This window comes from Macaca fascicularis, chromosome 19 (assembly GCF_037993035.2).
Source record: "Macaca fascicularis isolate 582-1 chromosome 19, T2T-MFA8v1.1".
In the NCBI taxonomy this organism is placed as follows: domain Eukaryota; kingdom Metazoa; phylum Chordata; class Mammalia; order Primates; family Cercopithecidae; genus Macaca; species Macaca fascicularis.
This window is the reverse complement of record NC_088393.1, coordinates 11,360,494-11,374,124: the sequence shown is the minus strand read 5'-3', so window position 1 is coordinate 11,374,124 and position 13,631 is coordinate 11,360,494. Positions and strand designations below refer to the sequence as shown.

Here is a 13,631-nt window from a genome sequence, read left to right as displayed (position 1 = left end):
ATATTTTCTACTCTGACAATCATATGATCACTTGCAAACAACGTACATCTCCTGTTACTTATCCATCACATTTTCTTTTCTTTTCTTATTGCTTTGGCTGAAACTTTCAGAACAATATGGAGAAGCAAATCAGCTTGGTCACTTTCCTTTCCTGACTACCTTGGGGGTTTTGTTTTAGAGTGCAAGTTGGCTGTAGGATAAGGGAGAAAGTAGGCTTCTGTTTCTAGATCAGAAAAGGCTGGAAAACTAAGAACTGGAAAACTAAGAACAAAGGCAGAATTTTATCCAATGTTATCCCCAACATTCAATAAGTTTATTATAGGGCTGCTCATCTGGGCTGTTTATTATTTATTTTTGAGACAGAGTCTCACTCTGTCACCCAGGCTGGAGAGCCCTGGTGTGATCATGACTCACTACCTTGACTTCCCAGGCTCAGGTCATTCTCCCACTTCAACCTCCTGAGTAGCTGAGATTACGCACCACCATCACGCCCAGTTAATTTTTGTATTTTTTTATAGAGACAGGGTTTCACCATGTTGCCCAGGCTGGTCTCAAACTCCTGGGCTCCAGCGATCCACTCACCTTGGCCTCCTGCAAAGTGCTGGGATTACAGGCATGAGCCACTGCACCAGGCCTGGGCCCTGTTTATAATATTTTATTTGGAGGGTAATGGGAAGTCCAGAACATCTAAGCACAAGAAGGATTTTGATCAGCAGCATCTGAAGGAGGTGGCACTGAGCTGAGCCAACCTTCACAGTGATGGCTGGGTGACAAGTGATGCCCCAGAGGTGCTTTTCCTAAGGGCCTCCTGGCTCCCACCCTTGCCAGGGCTCCCTCAAATAGCAGCCCACAAGGTGGCCCCTCTCCTGAGCCTGGACCTAATCGGAAGCATCCTGGTGTCTTGGGGGAAAATCCAGAATCCTCCCCTGGACCTGCAGGGCCCTCCTGATAACAGGGCCTGGCCTCTGGCTCTCTTATCTCCACCTGCCTGGTCTTGTAGCCGTCCTTCCCTAGGTTCAATTCTCTGGTGTGCCCCCTGCATCACCTGACTTCTTCAGGAAGATCTCTCCAGGCCACATCCCTGGCTCCCCTTTCCCACAGCCTATCCCCTACCCTCTCTTCCTGCTCTCATCGTCCTTGTGACACTTTGCTTAGAGACTCCACCTCCCCAGCCTGCAGGCTCTGAAACAGCAGGGGCTACAGCTGGTGCGGTCAAGGTCCTGGCCCGGAGGCCCAACGGTGGCCCTGGCTCTTCAGCACCCCATAGCTCTTCAGCGGGCCCCGGGGACGTCCCACCCAGGGCTGGGGCCACCCGGCCAGGGCGTACCCGTTCACACACCAGGGCAAAGGCACACAGCAGGCAATACCCACCAGGTCACCAGCTGCTCAGTATAGTAACAGCTGGGGTAAGTGGGAAGGCCCAGGAATCCAGAGGAAAGAGTGGAGTGGTCAAAGGAAAAACAGGAGAGATTGTGAGAAGGAACTGTGGATGAAGTGCGAGAAGCAGAGACATCAAGGTGAGGAAAACAGCAGCAAACCAAAGATGGGGACCAGCGCTGTGAGCCCATACACACCTGTCAGCCGGGAGCGCAGGGCGGGGGGCTGCCTCCCACAGGCAGGGGAGGCCCAGTCAGGGCCCTCAGCTCATCTCTAGGAGGGGTTCTGATGAGGCCCTCATTCCTTTCTTTTTTTTTTTTTTTTTGAGACGGAGTCTCGCTCTGCCACCCAGGCTGGAGTGCAGTGGCCGGATCTCAGCTCACTGCAAGCTCCGCCTCCCGGGTTCACGCCATTCTCCTGCCTCAGCCTCCCGAGTACCTGGGACTACAGGCGCCCGCCACTGCGCCCGGCTAGTTTTTTGTATTTTTTTAGTAGAGACGGGGTTTCACCGTGTTAGCCAGGATGGTCTCGATCTCCTGACCTCGTGATCCGCCCGTCTCGGCCTCCCAAAGTGCTGGGATTACAGGCTTGAGCCACCGCGCCCGGCCGCCCTCATTCCTTTCTTTGCCTTCCTCCTTTCTCCCCACCTACCTGGTGCCCAGCACAGAACAGGTCCTCAATCAGCTTTGTCAGGTGCACCAATAAACGTTCTATCCGGTAACCACATAGCCTGAGATTTGGCTCTAGAGGCCCTCCCCTAGGAAGCCTGCCTGGCCCGTCAAGGCAAGGCCCAACAGCCGCCCTCTGGACCTCGACAGGCCCCGCACGGCCCCACCCAGCACACTACGCTGTAACGGCCTGTGTCCCTGTTGGTTCCCTGCATGGGGCCTTCCTCTGAGGGTGGGGAGCTGGGTGTGGGTTTGCCCACTGCTCTGTCACAGGGCCTCACGAGAGGGCATACCAGCGGCACCATCCAGCCCGCCTCAGGCAGGAAGGCCTGCGTGAGCCTCCCCAACCATCTGAGTGAGGCCCAGGCGCGCCGAGGGACTGAAGGAATCGGCGGGTGATGCCTGAGACCACTAGCACTGATAGCGACATCCTGCTGAAATCAGAGCTCCCCGATCTGGGCCCTCATCTAGGTGCCATGGAAAGTTCTGGTTTAAATCTACAGTGTACGCCTTGAAGCGAGGGAGACCCCAGGCAGCAGTTCCCAAAGAGCAGCTTCTGGAGCCCTGAGCCCACGAGATGCTGTCCATGAAGGGGCAGAGTCTGCGAAAAGCTGCCCACTGGTCGCTAAAGGCTCTGACAAGTCCTGTGGGAGAGGGGGTGCAGCAGCTGGCTGGCTTCGCCCTCTCCCTGCCGGTCTGACCATAGCACTGCCCTCTCCCGAAACTAACCACAGGGATGCCCCACAGAAGGCGCGTTGGTTTGGGACAGTGGACCACTATCAGCCCAGGAGAGTGTCCAGATATTCTCAGGTGGCTCTGCCTTCACCCCAGGACCCCCGATAGAGACTGTGTGACCCCCACCCTCTCAGAGAATCCCAACTCGATCACCTCCTTGGATCTAAGAGTAAGGACTGGTGCCGCCCGACCAGCCACTGTCTCCAAAAGTACCTACTTGGCAAACCCGATGAAGTCCTCGTGGTTCGTGTTGATGTAGGACTGTTCAATGTCGATCAGCAGAAGAATCTGGGGGAAAGTGGGGGTCACTGTGAGTACAGGGCCAAGCCTGGTAAGCGGGGGTGGTGACAGGAGCATTTCCTGGTCTTGCCAGCAGAGAAGGCGTGCGAACTAGGAGGCTTCCCAGACAGAACAGGGGGCTGGTGTCGCACTCCCCACACCCTCACAGGCAAGAAAGCCTGGACAACAGAGCACAGCCAGGCAGCCCGATGGGCCAGTCACAGGCAGGGCCACTGTCCCCAAGGTCTGGAGTTCTGATTGAGCCACTAACTGGCCATGTGACCCTGGGCCTCACGTTACTGACCTGTGGAATAGGGTGACAGGAGGCCCAACTGCCAAGGGTTTAATAATGTGCAGTCTTTTTTTTTTTTTTTTTCTTCGAGACTCACTCTGTCGCCTAAGCTGGAGTGCAGTGGCATGATCTGGGCTCACTGTAACCTCCGCCTCCTGGGTTCAAGCGATTCTCCTGCCTCAGCCTCCCAAGTGACTGGGATTACAGGCGCCTACCATCATGCCCAGCTAATTGTTGCATTATTGGTAGAGACAGGGTTTCATTGACTTGGCCAGGCTGGTCTCGAACTCCTGACCTCATGATCTGCCCGCCTTGGCCTCTCAAAGTGCTGGGATTACAAGCGTGAGCCACTGCGCCTGGTTTTTTTTTTTTTTTTTTTTTTTTTGAGAAAAGAACTTACTGTGTCTCCCAGGCTGGAGTGCAGTAGAACAATCATAGCCTCAAACGCCTGGGCTGAAGCAACACCCCTGCCTCAGCCTCCCAAGATGCTGGGGCCGCAGGCATGTGCCACCACACCTGGCTGATTTTCCTTTTTTTTTTTTTTGTAGAGGCAGGGTCTGACTATGTTGCCCAGACTGGTCCTGAACTCCTAGGCTCAAGTGATCCTCCTGCCTCGGCCTCCCAAAGTGCTGGGATTACAAGAGTGAGCCATTGCAAGCCACTGCCTTATAAAATCTCTTTTTCTTTTTCGGGGACAGAGTCTTGTTGTGTCACCCAGGCTGGAGTGCAATGGTGCAATCTCGGCTCACTGCAACCTCCGCCTCCTGGGTTCAAGCAATTCTCCTGCCTCAGCCTCCCGAGTAGCTGGGACTACAGGCACACACCACACCACCCGGCTAATTTTTTGTATTTTAGTAGAGACGGGTTTTCACCATGTTGCCCAGGTTGGTCTCGAACTCCTGAGCTCAGGCAATCCGCCCACCTTGGCCTCCCAAAGTGCTAGGATTACAGGCGTGAGTCACCGTGCCCGCCCTGTAAAGTCTTTAGCGCCTGGCGTGTTCAAAGTGCTGCATTAAAACTGCGAAGCTAATTTGGCCAACTATGAACACTAAAATAAAACACACACGTGTGTGCACACATGCACACACACACATACTTAAGCTAGAAAGGTAAAGTCTCAGGTAAAGAGCAGGGCTTGCGAGTCCACAGCACTTGCTGAAACTCTCCCTCCCTCATGTTTCTTGTCCTTTGCCCAGGATGAAGTTGGTCTATGGGAACCATGGATCCAGGCAGCTCACTGGCTTGGCTCCCATTCACAACAGGCCAGGCTGCTGGGGAGGAGGGGCTCGGATGCTCCTCACTGGACTCCCCTGGCCCTGGGCCAGTCACTTCCCCTCACTGCACCTTCAAGTTTCCGAAAATAAAGTAGGGCAAGGCACCCGGACTTGTCGGCCCGCTGGAAAATGCCAGGGTGCTCCGTCTGTGGGAGCAAGCGTGGCTGGTTTAATAAGGCCTGAGTCCCCTCAACCCAGCGCTCTCAGATCCGGCCCGGGAGCATGGCAGGTGAGCACCAGGGGCTGTGGAAGGGCCAGCAGCATTCTCACTAATAGTAACAACAAAAAGAATCAGACTCTTCCAGACTTTTGGTACAATTTCCAAGCTACAGCAGCTCTGAGGCATAGGCGCACCGGTGCCCTGAGGGAGCAATTGGCCAAATCAAAACTGGGCGCCTCTTTGCAGGACGAATGAGCCGATTTCATCCCCATCAACGGCAAGCGGAGAAGGACCATTTTAAACATGGTGACATAACAAGCAAGGGCTTAATTAAGCTCTGGTTTCAACAAACAGTTGTAAAAAGAACACAGAGGACAACTGACAGAAAGTGACTCAAAACAGATCCGGAAGCGGCGGCTCACACCTGTCATCCTAGCACTTTGGGGGGCTGAGGCAGGCGGATCACTTGAGGTCGGGAGTTCAAGACCAGCCTGGCCAACATGGCAAAATCCCATCTCTACTAAAAATACAAAAATTATCCAAGCGTGATGGCTCACTCCTGTAATCCCAGCTACTTGGGAAGCTGAGGCTGCAGAAGAGTGTAAGGATGGCCCAGTGCTTAGTGGGTGACAGTCTCAGCTGCAAGGGGGGGCAGAGACTTTGGGTGTGTGCTTGCAAGCCTTTGCAAGAAAGTGTTAAATGCTGAAACAGAAAAAGCAGGCTGGGTGTGGTAGCTCATGCCTATAATCCCAGCACTTTGGGAGGCTGAGGCGGGCAGATTGCCTGAGGTCAGGAGTTCAAGACCAGCCTGGCCAACATGGTGAAAATCTGTCTCTACTAAAAATACAAAAATTAGGTGGGTGTAGTGGCATAGGCCTGTAGTCCTGGCTACTTGGGAGGCTGAGGCATGAGAATCGCTTGAACCTGGGAAGTGGAGGTGGCAGTGAGTCGAGATCGTGCCACTGCACCCTAGCCTGGACGACAGAGCAAAACTCTGTCTCAAAAAAAAAAACAAAAACCAAAAAACGAAAACACACACACACACACACACACACACACACACACACACACACACACACCCACACACACAAAAAGCATCCCAAACACCCTCCAGCAGGCAAGTGGAGGCCCATGCTGTGCTCCATCCATTCCCTGGAAGACTGCTTAGTGATCAAGGCAGCAAACTGCAGATACAACAAACAACAGGCTTGGCTCCCAAATGCACAACGTCGAGGGGAGGGAGGGAGGGAGGGAAGAAGGGAGGCAGGAAGGGAGTCAAGAGTCAATGGGCCTCACACTGTGGGAGTCCACTGGAAAGACTACAGGATAGGGAGCGGACTGGTGGTGGCCAGGGCCTGGGGATTTCCTTTGCTGCTTCTTTTTTTTAAGAGACAGGGTCTCGCTCTTTCTCCCAGGCTGGAGAGCAATGGCACAACCATAACTTACTGAAGCCTTGATCTTGTGGGCTCAAGGGATCCTCCCACCTCAGCCTCCCAAGGAGCTGGGACCACAGGCATGTGCCACCACGCCTGGCTAATTTTTTTATGTTTTTGTAGAGACAAGGTCTTGCTGTGTTGCCCAGGTTGGTCTCGAACTCCTGGGCTCAAGCAATCCTCCTGCCTGAGGCTCCCTAAGTGCTGGATTATAGGCGTGAGTTACTACACCCAGTCTGGCCTGTGGGTTTTTGAGGGGTTGACTACAAAGAGGCATAGGGACAGGGATTTTAGGAGGTGATAGAACTGCTCCGTATCTTGATTGAGGTGAGGGTTACTTTGCCATATGCAGCTGTCAGCACGCACGGAACAGTACACTTGACATTTACTGCATGTAAATTATACCCAATAAAGAAGACAAAAGGCCAGTACCTGGTCCTTGGTTCTCCCCTCCCGTTCCCGGATGTAAGTGGTGACGATTCGCTCTGTCTCCTCTCGTAACCGGGGGTAGGAACTGAGCTGGGGGAACAAGCAGAGTGGCCGCGTTGGCGGGGTCCTCGTGGCACGGGAAGCAACACAAACCACACAGGTGAAAAATGTGGAGGGGGGTGGGGAATGAGATATGAGGGGGCCCACCGAGCCCACACCTTGCTCCTGGCCCCCAGTGAGTCCAGCTGGGAGCTAAGAGCGGAAGAGTGGGGGCGCTGTGGACCGGAGAGAGCAGGAGAGCAGAGCTGCTTTTCCAGCCAGCGGCCAGGAGGCAGGAGGCGGCATGAAAGCAGAAAAGCAGGGACGTGTTTGCCACCCAGGGCTTCAGGGCACCCCCCTCCTGCCCAGCACTGGGTGACAGCAGGAACCCTGAAGGGCCTCGCCAGCATGAGTGAGTAGCGTCTGCTCTAGAATGGTAAGGGGGGTCATCTGGGCCATCAGCCTCGGTGGGAACTCCTTGCAGAGAACTACTCCTGATCGCTGTATCTGTGGCACCCACTCCCCAAATGCACCCACCTCCCCAGGCTTCATCTGCAGCACCAACTTAACCAGACCTCATGCACAGGGGAGTGCCATCTTCTGCAGTCTGGGTCAAGCCCATGAGTTGGGGAAAATGGAAAGGTTACTCTCAGGTGGCCTAGACCATGAGAACACGCAGGGCTACACTGATGATGTGTTTCCTGTGTTTTGCTGTTTTGGTGCTGGCTGGGAAACCCCTTTCTCTAGGGGTTCCAGGAAAGGGCACTGCTTAGTAAATGCGATGCGTTTGGCACCATCAAAGGCTGACCGCCCCCACGGGCAGCCACAATGCGTGTGCGATGCCACTGCCCCCATTCCATCTGCCAATGCAACGTGGCGACATCTCAAAGTGATAACTGGTAGGGGGAAGGGGGTTCCTGCCGAGGCTGAATTTTCCAGATGCTCGGGTTGAGGCTAACACATGGAGGGGGAGGAAGGGGATAAATGCGGAGGTGAGAACGAAACCTGTTACCTTCTCGGCACACTTTTTAATGACCGTGGCCAGCTCTGAGACCACGAGATCAACACACTTCAAACTCGGCTCTTTGAGTTTTACAATCTGTTTTTTCACAATGGCTTCAAAGGCCATGTCGGGGGTGAAGAGCCCCGTCCTGGGTCATGCGGAGGGCAGGACGAGGCAGAAAGACACCCAGGGACAGTGCAGGCCACACACGCAGGACAGGAGACAGAGAGAAGAGAAGAAACGAGAGTCATCTGATTAGTCCATGCACGGGGGAGCCTGCGCCCGCATTTGCCCCGGAAGCTGCTTCGGATCAAAGAGGTCTGGGGTTTGGGGGTGTGGGCTCGGTCTGGGGTATAGTTACAGAAGGGCCACGGGGGTTTGTCATTGCACAGCCAGCCAGCCAAGGTGTGCGGAGGCCTCTAACGTTCATGTCCATGACACCTGGCTCTAGGATGAGTATTTTCCAACCTGTTTGGGCTGTTTTCCCCCTCCCTTTTCTAATCGAAGAAGCTTAAGCAGCAAATGTGGGCTTTTCCAGACTGAGAACAGAGGGGCTCAAGCAGAGATTCCCTGGCAACCCGGAGCGCTGGGGACACTGTGGTCGCGCAAGCACAGACTGCCCACTGGGAGGCATTTCAGCTGCTTGGCCAAAGCGTGCTGCCCTGGGAACCAGGCCCGCGGCATTGGAGCGGGTTGGGGGAGCCCGGCGTGTCCTGCCGAATGGAGGCAGTGGCTCATCGAGGGCGCATAGAGGCACTGTGACTGAGTGGATCCAAAAATGGGCTGCCCCTGGGGGACAGCATGGGGTGCAGGGTGTGGCAGGGGCACTTAGGAGCCCAGCTGGCTCTCATTATGTCGCTGGCATTCGGGCCTTTCCCGGAGCTGAGGGACAGAGAAGTCGGTGGCTTCAGGGAAATCTGCGAATGCCGGGCATTGGTCAAGAAGGGGCGACAGCCAGGGAGCTTCAAGGAGCTCAGCCTCCAGCAGTTGACGCGGGGGGTCCCTCTCTGCTTCCCAGGAGGCAGCAAAGCAACAGCCCAGTGAAACCCCAATTTCATCAGACACATGCTAGGCTTGGTATCAGGGTCCCAGGGACAACTGTGCATCTATCTGGCCAGTCCAGGAGGCCTGGCATTCCCTGTTGGGCCCAGGCCGACATGCTCCTGTCCCAGCCTCTGGGGAGAGGCCAAGTTCACGGACACGAAGCGATATGGGGAGAAAAGGCACCAGTGGGGGCCGATGAGGCGCTGGGAGCCTGATACCAAACCCCCGTACCCCCGTTTCCACAAGGTCAGGAGTCACCCTGCCAAGGGAGCAATACCTTACTGGTACACTGCCTAACTGTATTGATTAGCTCCTGGATAACCAGGTCGACACATTTCAGACAGGGCTCTTTCAGCTTGACGACCTGCTTTTTCACAATGGCCTCGAATGCCAAGTCCGGGGTGAAAAGCCCAGTCCTGAAACCATCCAGACCCGGGGGCAAGGGAGATAAGTCAGAGAGAAACAAAGCATGGTCAGCAATTTCATCGGCCCTGGCCGGGTCCCCAACAAGGAACGAAGGTTGCGTCACGTGTGGGGCCGGACGCCTGAGTCCACTGCCCGGAAACCCTCAGGGTGACCCAAGGACCCCATGGCGATGGAAGGGCAGACACCTGCAGCGACTACCTTTGTTAGAATAAGGAGGGGACCCAAGAGGCTCACAAGGAACCCATGATGGGGACTCATGCTGGCTTCCCGAAACCCTGATTCAGTGCCGCCCCGCCCCTCCCCAGGCACACCTGCAGTGAGCTTTCTTAGTTTAGCATGAGGTTCACACCAACCGACTGGGCAGGAACCAAGCCCTATTTGATCAGGAGCCACAGACAGCCCTGAAGCCTGCGACAGACGCAGGACTGAGACACATCCACCCTCACGTGCCCTTGGAGACCCACAGGGAGGGGCTCACAGCTACTGAAAACCATGCAAGAGCCCTCTTAAGGCCTAACGATTAGGGGCTCAGAGGTTTGGACGACCCAGTTAGCTGGGGGGTGGCATCGCGGAGAGGAAGGGACAGTGGTGACTCTCCTCGTGGAACTTGCCTGACTCCATGGATGTTCTTAATGGCGTAGCTGATCTCCCGTCGTAAGTCCTTCTCGTCAAACTCCATCTGAGAAGAGAAACCAAGCACATGCATGGAGGTACCTGGGACGCCCCGATGGCAGGCGTGCATCTGGGGAACATTCTCTCCCACGTGCAGCTGTATTCACAAGGCGGAATATTTAACTCGTCAGAATTTTACAAAAAAATTGAAAACTGGCCAGATACAGTGGCTCACACCTGTAATCTTTGGGAGGCCAAGGCAGGCAGATGGCTTGAGCCCAGGAGTTTGAGACCAGCCTGGGCAACATAGTGAGACCCCATCTCTACTAAAAATACAAAAATTGGCCAGGTGGACTGGTGCACGTCTATAGTCCCAGCTACTTGGGAGGCTGAGGTGGGAGGATCATCCGAGCCCAGGAGGTCGAAGCTACAGTGAACTGTGATTGCACCACTGTACTCCAGCCTGGGTGGAAGAGCAAGACCCTGTCTCAAAAAAAATAAAAACAAACAAATTAATTAAAACCCAGTTTCAGAAAGCCTGACATGAAACCAACACTCTCATTATATTGGTGGGAATATAAATTCATGTGAACTTAGATTTTTCAGACTATCAGTATGCACTACCACACCTGTTTTTTTCTTTTTTTTTTTTGAAATAGCGTCTGGCTCCGTCACTGAGGCTGGAGTGTGGTGGTGCGATCTTGGCTCACTGCTGTATCCTCTGCCTCCTGGGCTCAAGTGATTCTCCTACCTCAGCCTCCCAAGAAGCTGGGACTACAGGCATACGCCACCACATCTGGATAATTTTTGTATTTTTAGTAGAGATGAGGTTTCACCATGTTGCCCAGGTTGGTCTTGAACTCCTGGGCTCAAGTGATCAGCCCCCCTTGGCCTCCCACAGATTACAGGTGTGAGCCACTGCATTTGGTCTTGCTCCTCTGATTTTAAAAACTGTTTTTTTTTTAAATAAAAAAAATAAAAAAAAATGTTATGTGCTTATTGTAAACAGTATAAAACTTCAAGCAAATCATAAAAAAAAAAAAAAAAAAGAGGAAAAAGTCCTAAATCCTAGCACCCAGGGCTGACATTTTTGCAAACATCCTCGCAAATACAAAGAAACACTTGTAGACATCCGTGTTCAGTTTCATACATAAAGATGTTGTATGTATCAGCTGAGTGCTATACTGCACATGCTGGCTCCAATGCCTATGTTTTTCCTTTCTTCAATGACATGCTAGGGCCATCTTCTCATGTAAATTTATCTGTATTTTCTATGTATTTTGCAAAGAATGTACATTGGCTTTTGTCAGAGGAAAAACACAGGGGTTTTCATATTGTTCTACCCCAAACCTCAAAGCTTAGTGTCGGGAAAGGAAGGCCATGGGGCATCTCATCCAGGCCACACCCTGCCCACCACAGGTTCAGGCCTAGAGGTAGGAGCTTGAGACCTTATTGCCTGGGAGGAGGCCTGGCTGGAGACCAGCAGGAGGGTGCCTGACCCAGCCCCCGGGGGCGCTACCTTCACCAGCTCAAATGGGAACCGCTCGTGGAAGATGCGATTGATTCGGGCGCCCCCGGAGAGCTCCAGTGTGTCCACCTGATCTCCTGAGCCCTCGATCCTCTTCTCAAAATCCACCCCAAACTGCTGGACCATCCTATAAGGAAAAGGAAAAAGCAAGCATCAAAGCAGAGGTTTCCACACTGCTCTGGAATGATGTTCCAAGTCAAGCCAAGGTTTACTGTTCTTTCACCATTCTTCAGCAGCAAAATGTCTTCTGTCTATGTTAAAACAAATAAACCAAATTCAAGAGCTCCCAATGGCAAATGCTGGCTACAAGTCAGGCTCAAGCTAAGCTTGTTTCGATTATTCACCCATTCAATCAAAGAAGGCCCACTTATTCCTCTCACTTTGCAGAAGACAGGAGAGTTCAGGAGTCAAAGCTCAGCACCTCTGCCCTGATTTGCAGGATGCAACTTGATTTGCAGGATGCTGGGAAGGAAAGGTAGCCACTTCCGCACAATTCAGGTACTTCTGCAGGTTCCTGCCACTTCCCAGCCTGCTGGGCTTGGTCCTACCCCACTGATGGGATGTAAGGCCTTGGACAGGACTTTGTCCCTCTAAGCCTCGATTCCTCATCTCCAAAATGGATTGAGGGTAACAACATCTACCTCCTTCGTGGGGACTCAAGATGTTTCTAGATCTCATTACCTCCAAGAAGTCACTGATCCTAAAATGCACTGTTATTTTGTGTGTCCGCAAAAAAAGAAAAAATGCTGCCATGAATGGTGATTCTGCAGACACCTGGTTTCACACAAGTTAAAATGCTTTCTTGGCCGAGTGCGGTGGCCCACGCCTGTAATACTAGCACTTTAGGATGCTGAGGTGAGAAGGTGAGAGGAGGGCTTTAGTTTGGGAGTTTGAGACCACCCTGGGCAACATAGTAAGACCTCATTTTATTAAAAACAAACAACCAACCAACCAAACAAAAAACGCTGGACACGGTGGCTCACGCCTACAATACCAGCACTTTGGGAGGCTGAGGCAGGCAGATCACCTGAGCCCAGGAGTTTGAGACCAGCCTGGACAACATGGCAAAACCTCATCTCTACTGAAAATACAAAAACGAGCCGGGTGTGGTTGTGCATGCCTCTAGTCCTGGTTAACTGAGAGGCTGAGGCAGGGGAACTGCTTGAACCTGGGCGGCGGAGGATGCAGTGAGCCAAGATTGTACCACTGCACTCCAGCCTGGGCGAGACAGAGTGAAATCCTGTCTCAAAAAAAGGAAAAAAAAAAAAGAAAACTTTTCTTGGTAAATTGCTTAGACCGGGCCTGGCCCTTAAAAAGAGTCTCTCAGCATTGCTTATTGGCACCGTGAATAGTATAAAAGTAAGATGATCTTGTTCGCGTTTTAGTTTTCCTAAGCATTCCTAATTGCTCTCCCTAGTGTACTGGGCTGTCTCCCCTCATCAGTTTCACCCCCGAAATTCATGATCTATTGAAGTACCTGGAGACTTGCCCCTAAAGGGGAGCTGCTCAATGGTGACCACTGCCAGGGCCACCAAGGCTGGGCTGCCAAAGAAAGGGGGTCTCCCTTCATACCCCAAGTGGGAGAGGCAAGCACAAGCTGCCCAGATTCCCAAAATCTCTTTCCTCACATGAAGCAAAGGGTGCACACATTTAATTTCCTTCCAGGACACACACGAAGGCCTACATTAATGCTTCACCGGAATGGGGAATTTGTTTTTGTTTGCGTTTTTTTGAGATGGAGTCTCGCTCTATCGCCCAGGCTGGAGTGCAGTGGCACAATCTCAGCTCACTGCAACCTCTGCCTCCTGGGTTCGAGCGATTCTCCCGCCTCAGCCTCCCCAGTAGCTGGGATTGCATGTGCCCGCCACCACGCCCAGCTGATTTTTGTGTTTTTAGGATGAATGGGGTTTTGGCATGTTGGCCAGGCTGGTCTCAGTCTCCTGACCTCAAGTGATCTGCCCGTCCTGGCCTCCCAAAGTGCTGGGATTACAAGCGTGAGCCACCGCACCTGGCCTGGAATGGAGAATTTGAATTGTGGACCAAACCAGGACCAAGGTCGGCAAAGGTACAGCACTCAACTAATGACAGACAACAGGGGAGGGGTTTGGGCAAGGATGGAGACTCTGGAGACCTGCTCTCAGCCACAGGGGACAAAGCACACCTGGGCACCAGCCTCCTGGGGGCCCTGGAGGTGATTTACGGGCCCAACCCTTGCTGCACAATCAGAGTATTCTGGACAATTGTGACTGGCTGGTCGGTGTCCCATGGAATTCGGGTTTAATCCTGCCCCCCTGTATCTCGGAATGTGCTCTTAGTAACATAGTGAGACTTT

General features: G+C 53.2%; 1 protein-coding gene across 20 annotated transcripts in view; it reads right to left on the bottom strand.

Annotated features, from left to right (window-relative positions):
- Window positions 1-13,631, bottom strand: part of DNM2 (dynamin 2) — a 110,053-nt gene that overhangs the window by 22,086 nt on the left and 74,336 nt on the right. For 4 of the 20 annotated variants that reach the window (XM_005587968.4, XM_045378495.2, XM_045378496.2 and 1 more), the window contains exons 8-13: window positions 11,291-11,426; window positions 9,771-9,838; window positions 7,699-7,837; window positions 6,651-6,737; window positions 2,998-3,068; window positions 1,372-1,401 (exon numbers count right to left, since the gene is read on the bottom strand). In XM_005587968.4, the coding sequence (XP_005588025.1) occupies window positions 1,372-1,401; window positions 2,998-3,068; window positions 6,651-6,737; window positions 7,699-7,837; window positions 9,771-9,838; window positions 11,291-11,426 (531 nt within the window). Of the gene's footprint in view, window positions 1-1,371; window positions 1,402-2,997; window positions 3,069-6,650; window positions 6,738-7,698; window positions 7,838-9,010; window positions 9,150-9,770; window positions 9,839-11,290; window positions 11,427-13,631 lie in introns of all 20 variants that reach the window. The other 16 variants (XM_005587971.4, XM_005587973.4, XM_005587975.4 and 13 more) reach the window with 7 other exon arrangements.